The sequence below is a fragment of the Drosophila serrata genome, unplaced genomic scaffold, assembly GCF_035046125.1.
Source record: "Drosophila serrata isolate PLE 108 unplaced genomic scaffold, ASM3504612v1 contig_240, whole genome shotgun sequence".
NCBI classification, from domain to species: Eukaryota; Metazoa; Arthropoda; class Insecta; order Diptera; family Drosophilidae; genus Drosophila; species Drosophila serrata.
In genome coordinates, this window is record NW_028257138.1 from 6,698,609 (window position 1) to 6,717,842 (window position 19,234).

The 19,234-nt window shown below is 46.5% G+C and overlaps 8 protein-coding genes and 1 pseudogene across 11 annotated transcripts; 5 read left to right on the top strand and 4 right to left on the bottom strand.

Annotated features, from left to right (window-relative positions):
- On the top strand, positions 1-1,683 carry synr (BH3-only protein sayonara). Its single transcript, XM_086830963.1, has 5 exons — positions 1-309; positions 375-641; positions 723-1,123; positions 1,186-1,371; positions 1,432-1,683. The coding sequence occupies exons 1-5, from the start codon at positions 214-216 to the stop codon at positions 1,616-1,618; spliced, it is 1,137 nt and encodes a 378-aa protein (XP_086687089.1). The 5' UTR covers positions 1-213; the 3' UTR covers positions 1,619-1,683.
- Positions 1,639-2,989, bottom strand: mRpL24 (mitochondrial ribosomal protein L24). The gene is made up of 4 exons (XM_020950347.2): positions 2,575-2,989; positions 2,308-2,461; positions 1,856-2,245; positions 1,639-1,795 (listed from the first exon to the last, which is right to left on the bottom strand). The coding sequence occupies exons 1-4, from the start codon at positions 2,656-2,658 to the stop codon at positions 1,680-1,682; spliced, it is 744 nt and encodes a 247-aa protein (XP_020806006.1). The 5' UTR covers positions 2,659-2,989; the 3' UTR covers positions 1,639-1,679.
- betaggt-I (geranylgeranyl transferase type-1 subunit beta) lies at positions 2,951-5,626 on the top strand. Of its 2 annotated transcripts, XM_020950341.2 has the most exons (4): positions 2,951-3,088; positions 3,316-3,427; positions 3,492-3,642; positions 4,476-5,626. In XM_020950341.2, the coding sequence occupies exons 2-4, from the start codon at positions 3,318-3,320 to the stop codon at positions 5,400-5,402; spliced, it is 1,188 nt and encodes a 395-aa protein (XP_020806000.1). In that variant the 5' UTR covers positions 2,951-3,088; positions 3,316-3,317; the 3' UTR covers positions 5,403-5,626. The 2 variants fall into 2 exon arrangements, with proteins under 2 accessions (XP_020806000.1, XP_020805999.1); XM_020950340.2 differs by lacking the exon at positions 2,951-3,088 and having other exon boundaries at positions 3,157-3,427.
- On the bottom strand, positions 5,511-7,030 carry jet (F-box and leucine rich repeat protein jetlag). Of its 2 annotated transcripts, none has more exons than XM_020950343.2 (2): positions 6,190-7,030; positions 5,511-6,067 (listed from the first exon to the last, which is right to left on the bottom strand). In XM_020950343.2, the coding sequence occupies exons 1-2, from the start codon at positions 6,936-6,938 to the stop codon at positions 5,884-5,886; spliced, it is 933 nt and encodes a 310-aa protein (XP_020806002.2). In that variant the 5' UTR covers positions 6,939-7,030; the 3' UTR covers positions 5,511-5,883. The 2 variants fall into 2 exon arrangements, with proteins under 2 accessions (XP_020806002.2, XP_020806003.2); XM_020950344.2 differs by having other exon boundaries at positions 5,511-5,849; positions 6,190-7,025.
- A 21-nt stretch (positions 7,031-7,051) lies between these two features.
- On the bottom strand, positions 7,052-7,876 carry Jon25Biii (Jonah 25Biii). The gene has a single exon (XM_020950345.2). The coding sequence runs from the start codon at positions 7,859-7,861 to the stop codon at positions 7,085-7,087; it is 777 nt and encodes a 258-aa protein (XP_020806004.2). The 5' UTR covers positions 7,862-7,876; the 3' UTR covers positions 7,052-7,084.
- A 2,115-nt stretch (positions 7,877-9,991) lies between these two features.
- Jon25Bii (Jonah 25Bii) lies at positions 9,992-10,897 on the bottom strand. Its single transcript, XM_020950405.2, has one exon. The coding sequence runs from the start codon at positions 10,857-10,859 to the stop codon at positions 10,029-10,031; it is 831 nt and encodes a 276-aa protein (XP_020806064.2). The 5' UTR covers positions 10,860-10,897; the 3' UTR covers positions 9,992-10,028.
- Positions 10,898-11,628: 731 nt separating this feature from the next.
- Jon25Bi (Jonah 25Bi) lies at positions 11,629-12,721 on the top strand. The gene has a single exon (XM_020950406.2). The coding sequence runs from the start codon at positions 11,871-11,873 to the stop codon at positions 12,669-12,671; it is 801 nt and encodes a 266-aa protein (XP_020806065.2). The 5' UTR covers positions 11,629-11,870; the 3' UTR covers positions 12,672-12,721.
- A 2,756-nt stretch (positions 12,722-15,477) lies between these two features.
- On the top strand, positions 15,478-16,328 carry LOC110182357 (serine protease 1 pseudogene; annotated as a pseudogene). Its single transcript, XR_015271227.1, has one exon. The product of XR_015271227.1 is annotated as a serine protease 1 pseudogene (transcript).
- Positions 16,314-19,213, top strand: Marcal1 (SWI/SNF-related matrix-associated actin-dependent regulator of chromatin subfamily A-like protein 1). Its single transcript, XM_020950361.2, has 7 exons — positions 16,314-17,297; positions 17,353-17,843; positions 17,909-18,059; positions 18,123-18,287; positions 18,352-18,634; positions 18,702-18,896; positions 18,954-19,213. The coding sequence occupies exons 1-7, from the start codon at positions 16,516-16,518 to the stop codon at positions 19,158-19,160; spliced, it is 2,274 nt and encodes a 757-aa protein (XP_020806020.2). The 5' UTR covers positions 16,314-16,515; the 3' UTR covers positions 19,161-19,213.
- The last annotated feature ends 21 nt before the right edge of the window (positions 19,214-19,234 follow it).

Here is a 19,234-nt window from a genome sequence, read left to right on the forward strand (position 1 = left end):
TGGCTTGGCCCTATTTTATGGGTTAGCGCGCAAAAAAATAATATTCCTTGTTGTGTTTTCCCTCATAAGTGGACATGACGGCCCAAACGAAAGCTCATTCAGCGCTGGACAGGCAAGCTGGCAAGGTGCGAGGCGGAAAATGTCATCGACAATTGTGCGGGAAACGACCTTCGTGAAGCACTTCGGAGGACAGTCAACTTGATTGGACAGACGATGGGTTGCGGCTCGTCTATGGAGACGCAGACGAATCCTGTCGTCACGGAGGTCAGCTCGGGAATGCAATCGCGGCACACTGCCGCCGGAGTGACGGTAATTGTGACCACTAACACTGCCACCTCCCCTAGCCTAATCAATACCACACATTATCACCACAGAACATTGTCGAGCAATATGTGCGACTGGACGAGCAGATTGGCAAGCTGGAGGGCACCTGTCCTGGTCCGCGGATGGCCACCGCCGAGGCCTGGGTGGAGCACCTGCAGAGCAAGCACGAGGCAATGCTAGGCCTCGATGGCATGGACGTGGCTCCGCTGCGGGAGAGGGAACGTGGCAGGGATTTCGAGCAGGAGGAGGTTTACACAATGGGCGGCCGGCAGGGCAATCAAATTGTGGCCAACACGCCCACCAAGGACCTGGCCCAGGCAAGTGACGACCTGCCATTAACGCATGTGATGAAATTTGTCCTGGTATATTATTAACTTCCGTTTCCGTTTCCCCATTAGCTTGCCTACAACCTGGGCGTAATTGGCGATGCCCGCAAGGCTTCCATGCACGAGGACTTCTTTGCCAACCTGAGCGAGTCCGCTTTGTATTTGCTCAGCATACGATACTACGGTGAACTGCTGGAACACACCAAGGAGCGCCTGAAGACGCTAGTCGAGAGCTATGCGGAGTTAACTGAGCTGTATGTGAAACAGGACGGTATTATAGCCTACATTAGTGGTGGGACCTATATGACCCGGCTGGAGGAGAGCATAGACGAGCAATTGGAGACGGCAAGGGATACGAGGGATAAGCTGGGCAGTGCCCTGGAGCAGTGGCGCATCTGTGGGTTACTGCTCAGAGCTGCTGCCAATTCCTCGACGCAGGCACTGAAACAGTGGCGGCAGCTGGCCAGGATGATGTAAGTGTCTTGATTGACGGAAGCTAGGTAGTAGCACTTGCTGATGTCGATTCCTTTTTCAGAGATCCCAAGCAAAAGTTACAGTGGGCCTTGGACTGCCGCAGCCTCCTCCATGCCTCCATGATCTCTCTCGAAGCGGCTCAACTGTCTCTGCCGCATGTAGAACTGAAGTATTTGAGTCATCGTCAAGTTCTGGCTGTCAAGCACTGCAATACCTACTTAATCACTGACATAGCCAACAAGGCGCGGTAAGTCATCTCATGAAAATCCTCGCCAAAATATTGTTAAGTAGGATAAATTCCTTTCAGGTATGAGCACACCACCCGCGTGTTTACTAGCTACGAAGCTAATATGTCCAAGACCTGCACTTGGCTGTACGAAACCTTCAACAATACTCTACGCTCTGACTTTGACAAGGCGGAGGCCACAGTGAGCGGGCTGGCCAAGACGCTGCGAGACCATCGCGAGGAGATCTTCGCCACAGTGCGCAAATGACATGAAATTTGCTCAAGATATTATTTTTTGTACATTACTTTAATAAAGATTAGGCATAGGTTTAATACCAGTAGCTCTTGGCTGGTGTGCGCTCCTCCTTGATGCCCATTTCCTCCATAATGTCCATCTCGAAGGTGGCCAGCTTCGGCTGGAAGGTGATCTCGCCCACCACAGCAGCTGTAAACGAACAGAAACTTTTAGATAGCAATAAGGTAAGGAATTACAACTTCAGCCCACCTGGCGTATCCTTCTCCCTTTCTATATAAGCATTCGGAGTTTTGTAGTCGTGCGTCTGGTTATTGGTCTCCGGAATGGGTATGATTCGACCAGATCGCATGGACACACGCACCTTCTCACCCTCCTCCGTGAAGCGCCACTCAAAGTCTGTACCCTGCAGATCTGAGGGATCCACCAAGCGTATGTCTTTGGTGACATGCAGCGGCGCCTCCGACTTGATAATAATGCCGGGGAACTCCTTCTCACCGCCCACTTTGCGGTAGTGCCAGTTAAGGCCCTCAACAATGACCCAGTTGCGCTCGGGGATCACCTGGGTGACGAGTCCCTGCTTACCCTTGTCCTTGCCAACCAAAACCTCGATGCGATCTCCGCGGAAGAAGCTCCATTCCTCTGCAAAAGTATTAAATGGATATCCGTTATGTTTGAGCATGAAAAGGCATCGAAGAACTCACCAATTGGTTCAACAAACACCTTGCGGCGCACTGTGCCGGGCAGGTTCTGTTGCCGGAACTGTCCGGTCCATGAGCGGTTCGTTGTGTAGCGGAAACGCTTGCGCTCCACTGTACGTTGCAGGTAATTGATTTCCTTGGGTGTTTGCCAGAACACCTGTTTTTAATTTAGAGAGCAATGGGTTTTATTATTAACAATATTGTTTTCGTGCTAAGTGTTACGTGAGCTGTTTCCCGGGATGCAACAGCGAATAGGACTTTTTAGCTTACCTGCTTCTTGCTGCGCTCGATGTACTCCTTAGGCAGGTTGGAGAAGTTCTTTAATTTGCTGCCCAAAAATTGTGTTATGCGCATTTTTAACAATTAATTCAACAATTAACTAAATAACTAGGAAAATAGGAAATAAATGCGGCTTGCAAACAGCTGTTTTGGATGGAAGATGAGAGACATTAGCAACGAAACGTAGTCATTCGGGTTGTTAAGACCGTTTATGCTGAATATTTTACTAATATAAGAATTATTCAATTAACTGAATATTTAATACAAATAATTAAATAAAATGGGAAGACTAATAAATTTAAAGATATTCTAATTAAAAACTCATTTTGATTCACGAAATTACAAACAACAAAGTTCTGTTACGTGTGAACGCCTTTCCCTGTGACTGACAAACCAAGAAGAAGTCAAGAAGAAGCAGCTGTTATTTGCGTTGCTGTTCTTGTAGTTTTTTATCGTTCGTCGCAGCCGTAAATTGCGATGCAAACCGGCTTATTATAAACAAAAGGTAAATGCTTGACTACTTAAGTGTGGGCACGTGCGGGCGCACTTCCATTGGAAGCCGCACTGCCGTACCGCAAGCATCTGCGCCGAGAAGAGGCCTGGTCAACTGCAGCAGCGCTTAGTCATATATCCACATCGTCGCATACACTCGCCCACACACACACACAATCACACTGATAACGCAGTTCCGTTCCGGCCAGAATAACATCTTCGATATGTCCTATCACATAGATATGGAAGACCACGCCGAGCCGGAGCCCGTCCTGCTCTCGAAGCACGCCAAGAACCTGCTGCGCTTCCTCAATCTGTTGCCGGCACGGATGGCCTCGCATGATAACACCAGGTGAGTGGGAGGAAGCCTGGGAGGGTCCTTGAACAATTGGAATTTATTTAATTTGACCTTTCAGGAGCACCATTGTCTTCTTTGCTGTGTGCGGTCTGGACGTCCTCAATTCCCTACATTTGGTGCCCCCACAGCAGCGGCAGGACATCATCGATTGGATCTACGGCGGATTGGTGGTGCCTCGCGACAACGAAAAAAACTGCGGTGGCTTCATGGTGAGCATATATTCGCGTCAGTCGTCTGTCAGGTGAACAAACTGCCAGCAGTTGGCAAGTTAAACAGAGAATCGCTTGGCAAACATCCCACCCATTCCTCCGATTCCGATTCCCATTCCTTATCTGTACGTGGGCCAGCAGCAGACACTGCGGCAGACCTTGTCGGTTACTTCGGAATATTAATTGTTTATCCAGCGTATCATGATTTGTTTTCCTCTGGAATATGATCCATGAGGCTTATATACTCATGGGAAGTTGTTAATTTGCATCCTGCAATGACAATTAACAAAGTAGCTCAAAAACAGTTCATAAATACAAGAACTAAAACTATATCTCTATTACATACTCACCTGTAGGAAGGTCTTCGGCCCTATTTAATAATTTTTTATTTAATTAAAAGCCAAAAAAATGTAATAAATAATACAAGTTTGGCTAACTCTGTGGTTAACTGGGTAGTACAGCTCATGCCCAGATATAAATCCCACTTTAATTGACTTAAAATTAGCATATATGTGTATCTAAGACAGCTCATTGTTATTCCAGTATATACTCTTTATTTATTAAACCCAACTTTCCGAGAACCTTAAATGTAATTCCCTAGCATTGCAACTTGAATTGACCTTGCTTTTGTTATTATTCCTGCCTCCGCTGTGCAAATATGCATACATAATTGCAGGGGAAATAGTTCTCTCCTCAGTTGCGCAGCAACCAGTTCCCCATCCCACCCGGCGCCACCTTGGTTTCGTCACGCCACGCTTTATCAATGACGAGAACAACATACAAAACCTTTTAAAGATTGATTAACTAATGGGGCTTCCGCTTTATCTTCGCAGGGCTGCCGCGCCATGGTGCCGAAAACGGAGGACGCCGCGCTCTTGGAGTGCATGCGGAAGTACCAATGGGGCCACTTGGCAATGACATACACCAGCATTGCCGTCCTAGTGACCCTGGGGGACGATCTGTCCCGGCTAGATCGCCGAAGCATTGTGGATGGAGTGGCTGCTGTTCAGAAGGCGGAAGGCAGCTTCGGTGCATGCATCGATGGTAGCGAGGATGATATGCGATTTGTTTACTGTGCCGCCGCCATCTGCCACATGCTAGACTACTGGGGCGATGTGGACAAGGAGGCCATGTACCAATTTATTATGCGGAGCCTGCGCTACGATTATGGTTTCAGCCAGGAACTAGAAGGCGAGGCCCACGGCGGAACCACATTCTGCGCATTGGCCGCCTTGCATCTCAGTGGACAGCTAAAACGGCTGGACGCGGATACGGTGGAACGGATGAAGCGTTGGCTCATCTTCCGGCAGATGGATGGATTCCAGGGGCGTCCCAATAAGCCAGTGGATACTTGTTACTCCTTTTGGATAGGCGCTTCGTTGTGCATTCTGGATGGCTTCGAGCTGACTGACTACGCCAAGAATCGAGAGTATATACTGAGCACGCAGGACAAGCTTATTGGGGGCTTTGCCAAGTGGCCACAGGCCACTCCCGATCCGTTTCACACGTACCTGGGCCTCTGTGGCCTTGCCTTCACCGGTGAACCGGGCCTGAGTGCCGTGAATCCTAGTTTGAACATGTCCATGGCTGCCTGCGTTCACCTGAAGCACCTGCACGAGCAGTGGCGATCGAGAAATGGGCGTGGCGACGAGGATATTGGTTTGAGCTCTGCCGCCCAGCAGCAACTGAAGCTGGCGAAGGAGGGCGAGGCGATGACAGCAGCAACTACCTCTACATCGCCATTGATTCAGGCACAATAAGGAGGAAGGCGTTAAAGCACACACACTATTGTATTTATATTGGCCAGGTTTTAGCCACGTTTTAGCCACGCTTTTCTACCTGTATTTTGTATTGCGAGAAGCTCTAGCTTCTGGAGGGAGTAAATACGTTTATTGTACAGCCTAAATTAATGTTAACAACGAGTGTAAGATTAAGCTTAAAGTTAAATTAAAGCGTCCCATGCCGAGGCATGTATTTACAGCAAGCCTCGAAAGCCTCCTCGTTTTGGTCCATCTCCAAGTTAATCTCTCTTTGTAAGTTATACCTGCAGGAACAGGCGGTGGTGTTGCATGGCCGGCAGGTTGTAGCCCATGCCTGGCCGATCGATGTGCACCCGTCCACGAAGCGGGGCCAGGACCCGTTCCGTGACCAGCGGACAGCGCTGCACCATTAGCGACTGCAGCAGGGGGCAGCTTTGGGTGAGGGCGCTGCGGGCGATAGGGGAAAACGAACGGAGAAGAGCTAGTAAACAAGGAAATCGCTTGGATAGAAGTCGTTCAGATAGTGGGCATTGTGTCGTTCCGCCTCTTCCCGCCGATCGATGTACAGACACCGCTGCCGGAGTGGCGCCAATGAGCGTTCCGTAATCCGCGGGCAGCTACGTATGAGCAGAGTCCGTAACCGTGGACACTGCATGGCCAGAGCGCTGAAAAATACCCAGATGCAGATGCAGGATTGTCCAGGATTGACCCAAGGAACACCACACAGACACACACGAACAGAACTACAGCGAGAAGAGATTGCAAGGACAACAAAAAGACTACTTACTGCACTCCATAGTCGGAGACGGCCGCACAGCCGATCAGGTTGATGTGCTCCAGCTCCCGGCAGTAGTTTCCGATCTGGATTAGCACCTGGTCGGTAACACTGGGTGTATTGGCCAGCGACAGGACGGTGAGCTTGTTTAGCCTCCGGAAGAAAATTATCAGGCAGCGCTCGCCAATGGCGCCGCAGTGCGATATGTCAAACTCCACCAGCTTGCTCTGGTGCAACGTCAGGGCGTCCACGGCCCCGGTGGTCAGCCACTGGCACTTGGACAGCTTCAGCACACGCAGCTCTTTACACTCCACGATGATTGGGTGCAGTGACAGGGCCGTGATGTTGACGCACTCGTTCAAGTTGACGGCGGACAGGCGCTTCTTGTTGTTGGCCAGCAGTGGGAGCAGCAGCTCGTCCGTCAGCCAGCGGCAGCGGGCCAGGTGGAGAACCTCTAGACGTTGGCAACAACGAGCCAGCACTCGAAATCCCTCCTCAATATTGCTTGTATTGTTCCCGGACAGATGGAGCTCCTGGCGTTTCTCCAAGGCCGCCTCCACGAATCGATGGGCGGTACGAGAGCAGCAGCGCAGGTTGAAGAGATCCTTGAGCGACAGATAGACGGCCACCTGCGGGATGAGCACGTCATCCCAGCAGACGTCGAACAGCGAAAGAGGTGTCCTTGGGGAATCCGTGGTACTCAAGGCCGTACTGGCCATGGCCACCAGGTGCGCCTCCTCCTCGGAATTTAGGGTGCACATCAGTGCGCCCGCCGGCTTTTCCGCTTGCAAACTTGAATTTCCCACAGAAAAGGTGCGTATTTTCGTCTCCACAGCCGCTGGGCACACTAACGCGCTGGAGACAGCTTTTTCAGTTACTTTTCAAATAATCGTTTTATTTAATGAAATTAGTAGGAGATGCCGGTGTGGTCGCGAATCCAGTCCAAGTGGTAGGTGACGCGCTGGAAGCCAGCAGGAGCTCCCGACTGGCAGCCGTTGCTGGAGACAAAGTTGCTGACGCCGACCAACTTGTTGCCGTCGTGTGTGACCAGGGGACCACCGGAGTCGCCTCCGCAGATGGACTTGCCGTCGACGGTGCGGGTGCAGATGGTGTTGTCGCCAACGCTGCCGTAGGTCCAGTTGCACTCGTCGTTGTGGACGATCTGCAGGTCGACGCACTGCAGCCAGTCGGGCAGCGGGCTGCCGTCGTAGGTGCCGCCCCATCCGCAAGCCACGGCCCACCACTCGTTGTAGTTGTTGTAGCGGTCGTTGTAGCTGGGCAGCTCCACCTTGTTGACCATGTGCCAGAAGTCCACGTGGGGGATGCGGATCAGGGCGATGTCAGCGTTGGAGTGCTTGATGAAGTTGCCGTTTCCCACGGTGTGAGTGAACTGGGCGTTAGTGCGCCAGGTGGCTCCAAAGTAGACGGTCACGGAGCCGGCGTCTCCGATGCAGTGCTCGGCGGTCAGGACCCAGGTGTTTCCGATGATGGAGCCACCGCACCACCAGCCTCCGCTGAAGCCGAGACCGACGGTGTAGGGAGCCTTGCCCTCGGAGGCGGGGTATCCGTTCGTGATACGACCCTCGATCTTCAGGGTCTTGGGCAGGTCCTTCACGAAGACCTTCTCGTCGAAGGCGGCGGCCGAGGCCACGGCCAGAGCCAGGATAGTTAGGATCACCTTCATGCTGATGTTGATACTGGAGTATGCTACCCAGGGAGCAGTCTTTTATATTTCCTCCATGAGCATGGTTCCCACTATCCGTATCTGGAACGGGAATAAGTTCGTAAATATTCATCGAGACTCCCATAAATCCCGTAAACGATGACAGCGATAAAGGAAACACTTGACCAGGCTTTCGTCGGCGGAAGAAACTGACTAAAGCCCAAGCAGATAGGCTTTCGGTGTGTTCTGAATTAATTTCAAAGAAATTATTAACTTGGCTTGGAAGAAAACTTAGGATGAAAAGGAAAATAATTTTATTCAATCATTGTTTACCGGATATGTAAAACAAAATGTTTTGGGTTTTTCTCAGCCTATTTTGAATAGTCTTATCAATATTTATGGCGTGTATGTCCGTTCTTGATGGGGCTTAGACCTTTTTATCTAATCATACCTTTAATTTTTTAAACAATTTACAACAATCATTCATGTCGATAATGATTTTTCAACTTAGTGGTTTGATTTTTAATCAGTAACTTGTAAAAAGCCATTTTCGAATATTGCTTATAATTAGAAAGATTTTACAAATGCATAAAGTATCATTTGTTTATAATTAAGGTACTTCATTAAGTACTTGTTTTTGTTTAATAAGCTTTACAAATGGCACACAAATGTACTTAAAAAGTGCATGATTTTGATTGGCGAGTACGTGCCTCGAGTAATATATTAAGAAATATATTTTCTTTTCATTTGCCCTATCCGATTCTATAAAGGTAAACTAGCTGTTGCCAAGCTAGACAATTAAGTCCTCTCCATAGTTCTTTCTAATGGGATATCAATATATATATGTATATAAATAACACCATAAATAACAAAAGTTGTTTAGAAAAACAAAATAAATAAGCTTCGGTAGATTGATGATAACACTCCTTCGCAGTTTTACAAGCTTCTGACTAAACTTAGAATTATATTCTTTGAGTCGATATTCATCTATATTTCATGTGACAATTTTGTTAATAAATCAAATTTTAAAAATCTCATAACTAAGCCAAATATTCATTAATTTCTCTTCGGAAAACTTTCCCATGCTAGTTTTTATTACGTCAATAAAACTGCATACTCAAATTAAAATGTTAAAAAATGAAAAATGTTGACGATTTTTGACAATTTCATTGACGTAACCCCTTATCGTTTTTGCACAAAATCAAAAAAAAATTTCAAAATTTGTATTTCAACCGTACATAGTTAGATTGATTCAGTTGTTGATGCTGATCAAGAATATATATGATATATCTGGTCGGAAACGACTCCTTCACACTGCAACGGTTTAGTAATGTAACAAAAGTTGGCGCCATATATTCGTGAATAAGTTATAATTAAGTTCGCCTGTTTACGTTGAGTAATAAGGGAATTAACCAGAAAATGCATAGCTAGCACAGCTGATTATAAACCAGGCCTAATCCCTCCTATAGTATCTATATGTATATTATTTAATTGTAATGGTTCAGACTTACCGCAGTAGAGGACATTATGCTTAGAGTATCATCGCAGTAAGCTTCTTCCTGGTTATCCAGATTACTCCATTGGTTAAGTGATATATTTGGGGTCAAAAGGTAATCACTATCACTTTCACTATAGATGTTAACAGCGGCCTCGCCACGAACAGACTGAGGTCAGCGAGAGGCTACGTCCTCTATTTATAGTGTCCGAGCAAAGAGAATAGAGAAAGTGAGAGCGAGAGAGAAAGTGGTATCTAGAGAAAGTAAAAAAAGTGAGAGTGGGGAAGAGCGAGAGGGATAGTTGGATATAGAGAAATCAAGCGTAGTAGAGCATAAGAGAGGCAGGGAGAGTGAAATTAATATATATATATTTATAAAAAAATCTATTAAAATATATATTTTGATATAATTGATTATATTTTAATTAAATTTAATAAGCAAAAACCCAAATCTTATCAAAGCACTTAACCGGCGTCAAAGGTAAACAAATCCCTTAGGTCCAATCTATAGCAACCGATATAGATTATTTCCTAGAATAATTCCAGATACGCCGAGGTTTATATATATTCAAAACATTAACCCTCTGATGAACTCTTTCTAGTGGAAATAGTTCCATAACTTTAAACTTTAAAAGAACATTAGAACAACATCCGAATATAAGCAAATAGATTTATTTCAAAAACGAAATGATTTTAGTAGGAGATGCCGGTGTGGTCGCGAATCCAGTCCAGGTAGCTGGTGACGCGGGTGAAGCCGTCGGGCAGGCCCGAGGTGCAACCGCTGGAGGCCACAAAGGAGGTGACACCGACCAGCTTGCCGCCGTCGTGGAGGACCAGGGGACCGCCAGAGTCGCCAGAGCAGGTGGACTTGCCATCGGGAGTGGAGGTGCAGAGGACGTTGTCGTTGACCACATCGGATCCGTAGACGCCGGCGCAGGCATCGCGGCTGATGATCTGAGAGTCGACGCAGTTCAGATAGTCAGAGACGCCGCAGTTGTCGCAGGGCCTGCCCCATCCGGAGGCCAGAGCCCACCAGCCGTCGTAGGAGTTGTAGCGGTCGTTGGAGCTGGGCAGATCCACCTTGTTGACCAAGTGCCAGAAGTCCACATGGGGGGTGTTGATCAGAGAGATGTCGTTGTTCAGGTTGTTCGTGTTGTAGTGAGAGTGCTGGCGGAAGCTGCCGCTGCCAACGGTGTGGGTGTACTGGGCCTGCAGGCGCCACAGGGCACCGTAGTAGATGGTCACAGACTCAGCGCCGTGGGTGCAATGAGCAGCGGTCACCACCCAGGTGTTGCCGATGATGGAGCCACCGCACCACCAACCGCCACCAGAGCTGCTGAAGCCCAGACCGACGATGTAGGGCACCTTACCCTCATAGGCTGGGTAGCCGTTGGTGATGCGACCCTCGATCGAGCCGGATCCGGTGCCCTGGACGGCATCCTTCAGGGGCTGGGGCTTCACCTTCTGGGGCAGAGCGGTGGCGCAGGCAACGGCCACGGCCAGGACAGTAAGGAACAGCTTCATGTTGATAATTGGTTTGCGAGCTCAACTGGACATTTCCATCCCGGGCGTTGATTTATATACCTCCGGTTGTGTGGCATATCGGAGATCTTCCTTGATACTCGAAAGTTCAATCCACTTGCCGGCAGGCAATCTTATCAAGTTAATTTCGCACTCCTCCACGCCTTCGTTCAGCGATAGGCTTGACTACCACCACATAGGGTACTCCTTCAGCGTCTGATCGGGCAGATCCACTCACTTTCCGGCTCATGACTTGCCACTCAACTCGAGTTGACACCTCTTCCCCACCTTCACCCATTCATTAAAAGATTAGGGCCACACTGCCGCCTCTTGGAGCAGATCCATTGATAAGTCCCGATAAGCCACCCATTCATGCCGAGACCCACAACCGCAAGACCTCTTAAACAGAAGCGTAGAAAGATTTGGCAACAAGTCGTGACAAAATATGGGAGGTAATGATAATGTTATAATGGGGAATATAGGGATTAAAGAATTTTATACTGCATAAGTTTAGTTAAAAGCATTTACCAAGTTTTTAAACAATCCTCTCCTGCCATCCAGAACCAAGCTGAGAAGCTAAATACCAGAGATCCTTTCAATTACCATATTTTTTACAGCATTAAAATTTAACCAACAAAGATACTAATAATCACATTTCACTTTCTTGTTTAAGAGTCTGAAATATTATAAATAAAGTTATTATAACAGAAAATACCAAGACAATGGCTTAAGTTCATTATAACTAAATTTATCTCTTTAAAATTAGGATTTTCCCATGTTATCAGCACCCTTTGGTATTCCAGCTCCCGGCTGAGAGTACATTCTACCAACAATTAAAAGCTATCTAGATGTTCCCAGGCTATCTATTAATTTCCATTGCTATCAGCAGGCTCTCGTCTATGGCTAATGATGAACGCGTTCAGATTGGATGAGACCAAGTGGGGCTACTCCAGACGCCGATAAGGAAGCGCTATAAAAGTGGCTAGAGCCCTGGAGGAGGCACATTCAATCACAATGAAAGTGTTCGTCGTATTGGCTCTGGCTCTGGCCGCCGTCTCCGCGGAGACCATTGAACAGGTGCATCCCAAGGACTTGTCCGGCAACACCAAAATCAATGGCCGCATCGTAAACGGCTACCCGGCATACGAGGGCAAGGCCCCCTATACCGTCGGCCTTGGCTTCAGCGGAAACGGAGGCTGGTGGTGCGGCGGATCCATCATCGCCCACGATTGGGTGCTGACTGCTGCTCACTGCACCAACAATGCCGCCCAGGTGACCATCTACTACGGTGCCTCCTGGCGCACCAACGCCCAGTTCACCCACACCGTGGGCAGCGGTAACTTCATCCAGAACGGCAACTGGCCCAACCAGAACGGCAACGACATCGCCCTGATCCGCACCCCGCACGTCGACTTCTGGAACCTGGTCAACAAGGTGGAGCTGCCTAGCTTCAACGACCGTTACAACATGTATGACGGTTGGTGGGCCGTGGCCTGCGGTTGGGGACTGACCACCTCCGGCTCCCAGCCCGACTGGATGGAGTGCGTCGACCTGCAGATCATCAGCAACTCTGAGTGCTCCCGCACCTACGGAAACCAGCCCGATGGCATCCTTTGCGTGTCCACCTCCGGCGGCAAGTCTACCTGCTCGGGTGACTCTGGTGGCCCCCTGGTTCTCCACGACGGCGGTCGCCTGGTGGGAGTCACCTCCTGGGTTTCCGGCAGCGGCTGCACCGCCGGCCTGCCCTCCGGCTTCACTCGCGTCACCAACCAGCTTGACTGGATCCGTGACCACTCCGGCGTGGCTTACTACTAAGCTCGATGTCCGGCCTTTATTTAAATAAATGGAATTCTTCAAAAAATTAATGGTGTTTTGAATTAATTATTGCTTTAGAATCGCTTTACTAAGGGACACCAGATGCTGGTGTACTCTTTGAGAACACTTCTATACCAAAAACAACCTCTGGAAGCCAACGATTTCACACTCTTGCAATTAATCAAATCGGCCAAAACTTAGCCAAATATGCATTAATTTCAATTCGGAAACCTTTTTATGCTTGTTTTTATTACGGCAACAAAACTGCATACTCAATTTAAAGTGTTAAAAAATGAAAAATGTAGTCGATTTTTTTTAATTTTAACAATGTAACCCCTTATCGTTTTTTTGCAAAAATCGAAAAAAATCATTTCAGGCTGACATTGACAAATGCAGCTGTAGGTGCTGATCATTTATGATTTATATTTATTATATGATTTATGGGGTCGGAAATGGGGTCAAAAATGTACTAAATTCAATTCGGAAACCTTTTCTATGCTAGTTTTTATTATGGCAACAAAACTACATACACATTTCTAGAAGCTTCAGACTAAACTTAAAGTACCATTCTTTGAGTCGATATTTATCCATATTTTATGTGACAATTTTGTCTATAAATCAAATTTTAAAAATGTCATAACTTGGTCAAAAATGCATTAATTTCAATTCGGAAACATTTCCTATTCTGTTTTTTACCAGGGCAATAAAACTGCATACTCAATTTAAAATGTTAAAAAATTAAGATTTGTGTCGATTTTTGGCAATTTTAATGATGTAACCCCTTATCATTTTTTGCAAAAATAGAGAAAATTTTCAAAATTTTTTTTCAGCCGAAGATGGATGGATCGATTCAGCTGCTGATGCTGATCAAGAATATATATGCTTTATGGGGTCGGAAATGACTCCTTCACAGTTTTTCAAGCTTCTGATTAAACTTAGACTACCGTTTTTGGGTCGAAATTTATCTATACTTTATGTGCCAATTTCGTCTATAAACCAAATTTTAAAAAAATCATAGCTAAGTCAAAAATTTACTAAACTTAATTCGGAAACCTTTCTTATGTTAGGTTTTATTCTGGCGACAAAACTGCATACTCAGTTTTTTAGGGAAACAGTCCTTCACATTTCTAGAAGCTTCAGACTAAACTTAGAGTACAATTCTTTGAGTCGATATTTATCCATATTTTATGTGACAATTTTGTCTATAAATCAAATTTTAAAAATGTCATAACTTGGCCAAAAATGCATTAATTTCAATTCGGAAACATTTCCTATTCTGTTTTTTACCAGGGCAATAAAACTGCATACTCAATTTAAAATGTTAAAATATTAAGATTTGTGTCGATTTTTGACAATTTTAATGATGCAAAAATGATTTTAATGATTTTAATATTTTGCTAAAATCGAGAAAATTTTCAAAATTTTTTTTTCAACCGGAGATAGATGGATCGATTCAGCTGATGCTGATCAAGAATATATATGCTTTATGGGGTCGGAAATGACTCCTTCACAGTTTTACAAGCTTCTGACTAAATTTAGAATACCATTCTTTGAAAAATTGGGTAAAATTAATACAAATGTTTTCGCAATCATTTTTGTTTTATTAATTAGGTTTCGTCTGGGCTAGTTATATGTATATAATTGCATATGAAAACATATGTATACCTTGAATGGGTATATAAACAATTTCTAAAAGTCGTTATTGCAATGTTTATTTAGTTTGCAAGTATTATTTTTAATTTGTTGACCACAAATATGAAAATTCATTCATGTCGAGAGATCGTTGTAAATTGTTTAAAGATTTATAGGTATGATTAGATAAAAAGGTGTACGCCCAATGAAGAACGGACAAACACTGCCATAAATATTGATAAGACTATTCAAAACAGGCGGAGAAAAACCCAAACATTTTGCTTAAAATATCTATTATATATGGCTCCTTGAATCCATTTAACATTCCCTTTTCCTTTCAGTAAATATTAATTGTAAACAAGAAAGGAAGCTAACTTCGACACGCCGAAGTTTATATACCCTTGCAGATAGAACTTCTATGAATAGGAATCCATACAATATAAATATAATTTATTATATTTTTATTTATTTATTTTTATTTTTATTTATTATATTTGTGTTAAAAAACAATGAAGTAATACCTGCTTTCATTTCATTCACCTATACATATTATATTTGCAGTTTTACATTCACAGATTTGCATTTTTCGTCTACATCAAACGATCGTTTGTATGGCACCTATATGATATAGTCGTCCGATCCGGCCCGTTCCTACATATATACGAGTGAGACTATATAGAAGACTAACTGCAAAGTTTCATTCAGATAGCTTCAAAACTGAGAGATTAGTTTGCGTAGAAACGGACAGACGGACAGACGGAAAGACGGACAGACGGACAGACGGACATGGCTAGATCGACTCGGCTTTGATCCTGATCAAGAATATATATACTTTATATAGTCGGAGGTGCCTCCTTCACTGCGTTGCAAACTTCTGACTGAAATTATAATACCCTGCAAGGGTATAAAAATTGAAAGTAAAGCCCACTTATTCTAATTTATAAGTACAAATTATAAAATTATTCATAAAATTCAGACCACACCGAAAAACTATCTGCTTGGACTTTAGTCAGTTTCTTCCGCCGACGAAAGCTTGGTCAAGTGGTTCCTTTAGGTGCTTATCGCTGTCATCGTTTACGGGATTTATGGGAGTCTCGATGAATATTTACGAACTTATTCCCGTTCCAGATACGGATAGTGGGAACCATGCTCATGGAGGGAATATAAAAGACTGCTCCCTGGGTAGCATACTCCAGTATCAACATCAGCATGAAGGTGTTCCTAACTATCCTGGCTCTGGCCGTGGCCTCGGCCGCCGCCTTCGACGAGAAGGTCTTCGTGAAGGACCTGCCCAAGACCCTGAAGATCGAGGGTCGTATCACGAACGGATACCCCGCCTCCGAGGGCAAGGCTCCCTACACCGTCGGTCTCGGCTTCAGCGGAGGCTGGTGGTGCGGTGGCTCTATCATCGGAAACACCTGGGTCCTGACCGCCGAGCACTGCATCGGAGACGCCGGCTCCGTGACCGTCTACTTTGGAGCCACCTGGCGCACCAACGCCCAGTTCACTCACACCGTGGGCAACGGCAACTTCATCAAGCACTCCAACGCCGACATTGCCCTGATCCGCATCCCCCACGTGGACTTCTGGCACATGGTCAACAAGGTGGAGCTGCCCAGCTACAACGACCGCTACAACAACTACAACGAATGGTGGGCCGTGGCCTGCGGATGGGGCGGCACCTACGACGGCAGCCCGCTGCCCGACTGGCTGCAGTGCGTTGACCTGCAGATCGTCCACAACGACGAGTGCAACTGGACCTACGGCAGCGTTGGCGACAACACCATCTGCACCCGCACCGTCGACGGCAAGTCCATCTGCGGAGGCGACTCCGGTGGTCCCCTGGTCACACACGACGGCAACAAGTTGGTCGGCGTCAGCAACTTTGTCTCCAGCAACGGCTGCCAGTCGGGAGCTCCTGCTGGCTTCCAGCGCGTCACCTACCACTTGGACTGGATTCGCGACCACACTGGCATCTCCTACTAATTTCATTAAATAAAACGATTATTTGAAAAGCAATGAAAACTCTATTCTTTTTTTCTTAGGAATACAACATACTTTTGATCAATTTGCACTTGATACTGAATGTTCTTGAACTACGCGCGCAACTCCAGTCCGATAAACATATCTCCCCCAGGCTGGTCACACTGACTCCTCATTTGTTGTTTGTTTTCTTATTTTCCGCCAAATTTCCGTCGTAAATGGTCGCAGTATGTCCACCTGCAGTGCGTCCGAAATTGCGGAAAAGAAGCGCATTGCGCTGTCTAAGCTGCAGGCTAAGAAGTCCCAGCTCCTGGCCAACGCGAACGGCGGGAGACCAGCTCCGACGACTCCAACTAGTTCAGCGCAGCAACAAGTCCGCAATGGAAGCCATGGAAATCCCAAACAACCGCAAGTCAAGTCTCCCTTGAACTTCTACCGCTCGCCGCCAGCAGCAGGGCAGGGGAAGATCAGCAGGACTGGTCCCACCACTAGCGACAACAAGAGCTCCTCGTTTCTGAACGCCTTGAAGGCAATAAAGCAAACCTCCGCTCGGGAATTGTGCCGCAGTGCAGCACATCCTTACCAGCGACCCAATGGCGGCGACAAGGACATCAGAAGCAGACCAACGCTATCGCTGGCTCCGGAGATGGAGCAGCCGCCAGTGGCGCCGGTGTTTCGGAATTCAATAACCTGCAACCTCTACATGACCAGCGCAAATCGGTTTGCGGCTCACACATCCGGTTATCACGAGAAGCTGGTTGCCGTGTTTAAGAACATGCCCACCAAAAGCTACGACAGCAACAGCCGCATCTGGAACTTCGACCTGACGGACTACCAAGCGCTGCAATTGCATGCAGCTGACCTTAAGCCAAGCGTACATGTGAATGGCGTGCCCAAGAAGGTGCTGGATTTGTGCCAGCAACCGCCAGTGGATTCGGAGCGGAGTGTCTTGGCCTCCATAGAGCCCAAGTTGGCGGAGAAGCTGATGCCCTTCCAGCAGGATGGCGTGTGGTAAGAGTTCTCTTGTACAATTTCGTAGAATGATCACTACTAGTGGCTTCCCCAGCTTCGCCATTGCCCAGAAGGGACGCATTATGATCTGTGATGAAATGGGTCTGGGCAAGACCTATCAAGCTCTTGCCGTGGCTGATTATTTCAAAGATGACTGGCCCCTGCTTGTCTGCACTACGGCCTCGACGCGGGACAGCTGGGCCAAGCACATTGTTGAACTGCTACCCAAGGTGCCGGTCCACTACATCCAGGTGCTTAACAACAATCAACAATATGTGGGCGAGGCCCGGGTGCTCATCACCAGCTACAACATGATGGAAAAGCACATGGACAAGCTGCTACAGCGTAAGTACGGCTTCATAATCTTCGACGAGTCGCACACACTGAAGAACAGCAAAGCTAAGTGCACGGCGGTGGCCAAGAGACTCACGGATCAGGCCAAGCGTGTGGTCTTGCTCTCGGGTACACCGGCTCTCTCCAGACCCTTGGAATTGTTCACGCAATTGCAGCTAATCGACAGCAAGTTCATGAATTTCATGGAGTTTAGTAAGTAAATAAGTGACTTAATTTGTAAGGTAATTTTTTTTAATATGTAATTTCTTACACTTCAGCAACTCGTTACTGTGATGGCAAACAGTCCACGTTTGGCTGGGATGCCAGTGGCCAATCAAACCTGGAGGAGCTCAAGGTGATGCTTACTTTGAAGTATATGCTTAGGCGAACCAAGACAGAGGTACTGCCGCAGCTAGCTGAGAAGAACAGGTATTTATCAAAGCAGCAGTTAAATATACATGTATAATCAATTTTTCCCTCTAAAATTCTTAGGGAAACTGTAGTGCTGGATCCGTCTTTGGTCTGGACCAATGAGGAGACCAAGGATAGCTTGGATGCCTTTAACAGAGAGCTGAAAACCAGCAAAGGCAAAGCCTCCGAGGAGATTCTCCTGCGTTTTTATGCTCGCACAGCTGAAGTAAAGACTCGAGCCGTTTGGTAACTATTTTAAATTAAACCTAAATCTTTTAGTTCGGTATTCATAATTTGTCCTTAATTTTAGTGCCTATGTAAAAACCTTGCTTAAGGAAAATAAGAAATTTATCATTTTTGCCCATCATCGGGTAATGATGGATGCCATTAGCGATTGTCTCGCTCAGATGAAGGTACACTACATAAGGATTGATGGACAAACGCGCAGTGATCTCAGGGCTGACTTTGTGGACACTTTTCAGAAGAAGAGTAGCTGCAAGGTAGCCCTGCTCTCCTTGAAAGCATGCAACTCCGGGATTACTCTTACAGCCGCCGAGATCATAGTGTTTGCGGAACTGGACTGGAATCCAAGTGTAAGTTTGAGTGGCTCGTTAACTGGGGAGAGTTTCTTTTAAATTAAAATTTTTGAAACCGTTACAGACGCTTGCCCAGGCCGAGAGCCGTGCCCATCGCATAGGCCAAACGAAAGAGGTGATATGTCGCTACCTAATGGCCACTCATACAGCCGATGATACTATATGGAATATGCTAAAGAACAAGCAGGAGGTGCTTAGTAAGGTAGGCATCTTCGCAGAGAATCTTCAAAAAGCCACGCACACAGCGGCGCCCACTTCAGTAAGTATTACTCTGCTTTATTTCAAATTATTTACTAAGATAAAACCAACTTTAAAGTCCCACAAAATCGAGAAATTTTTCTCCCCCGCGAAATCCTTTATTGTCCATTCGGATAGGGGTACCATTAGGCAGTTTCTATCGCCGGCTCCCAGTGAAACCAAAAATAATGTGGAAGAGAAATCCAAAAAAGCTCTTCTCAAGTCGGATATGGCAGCTTTTTTCGACGATGATGAAGATGAGGCCTTGCTGGACTTAGATATTTAGTTTTATGTCCTAAAACTTCTGTTGAATAATGCCAATAAATTGTAGTTAATTGTATATCAAGTCTTTGCGCATGC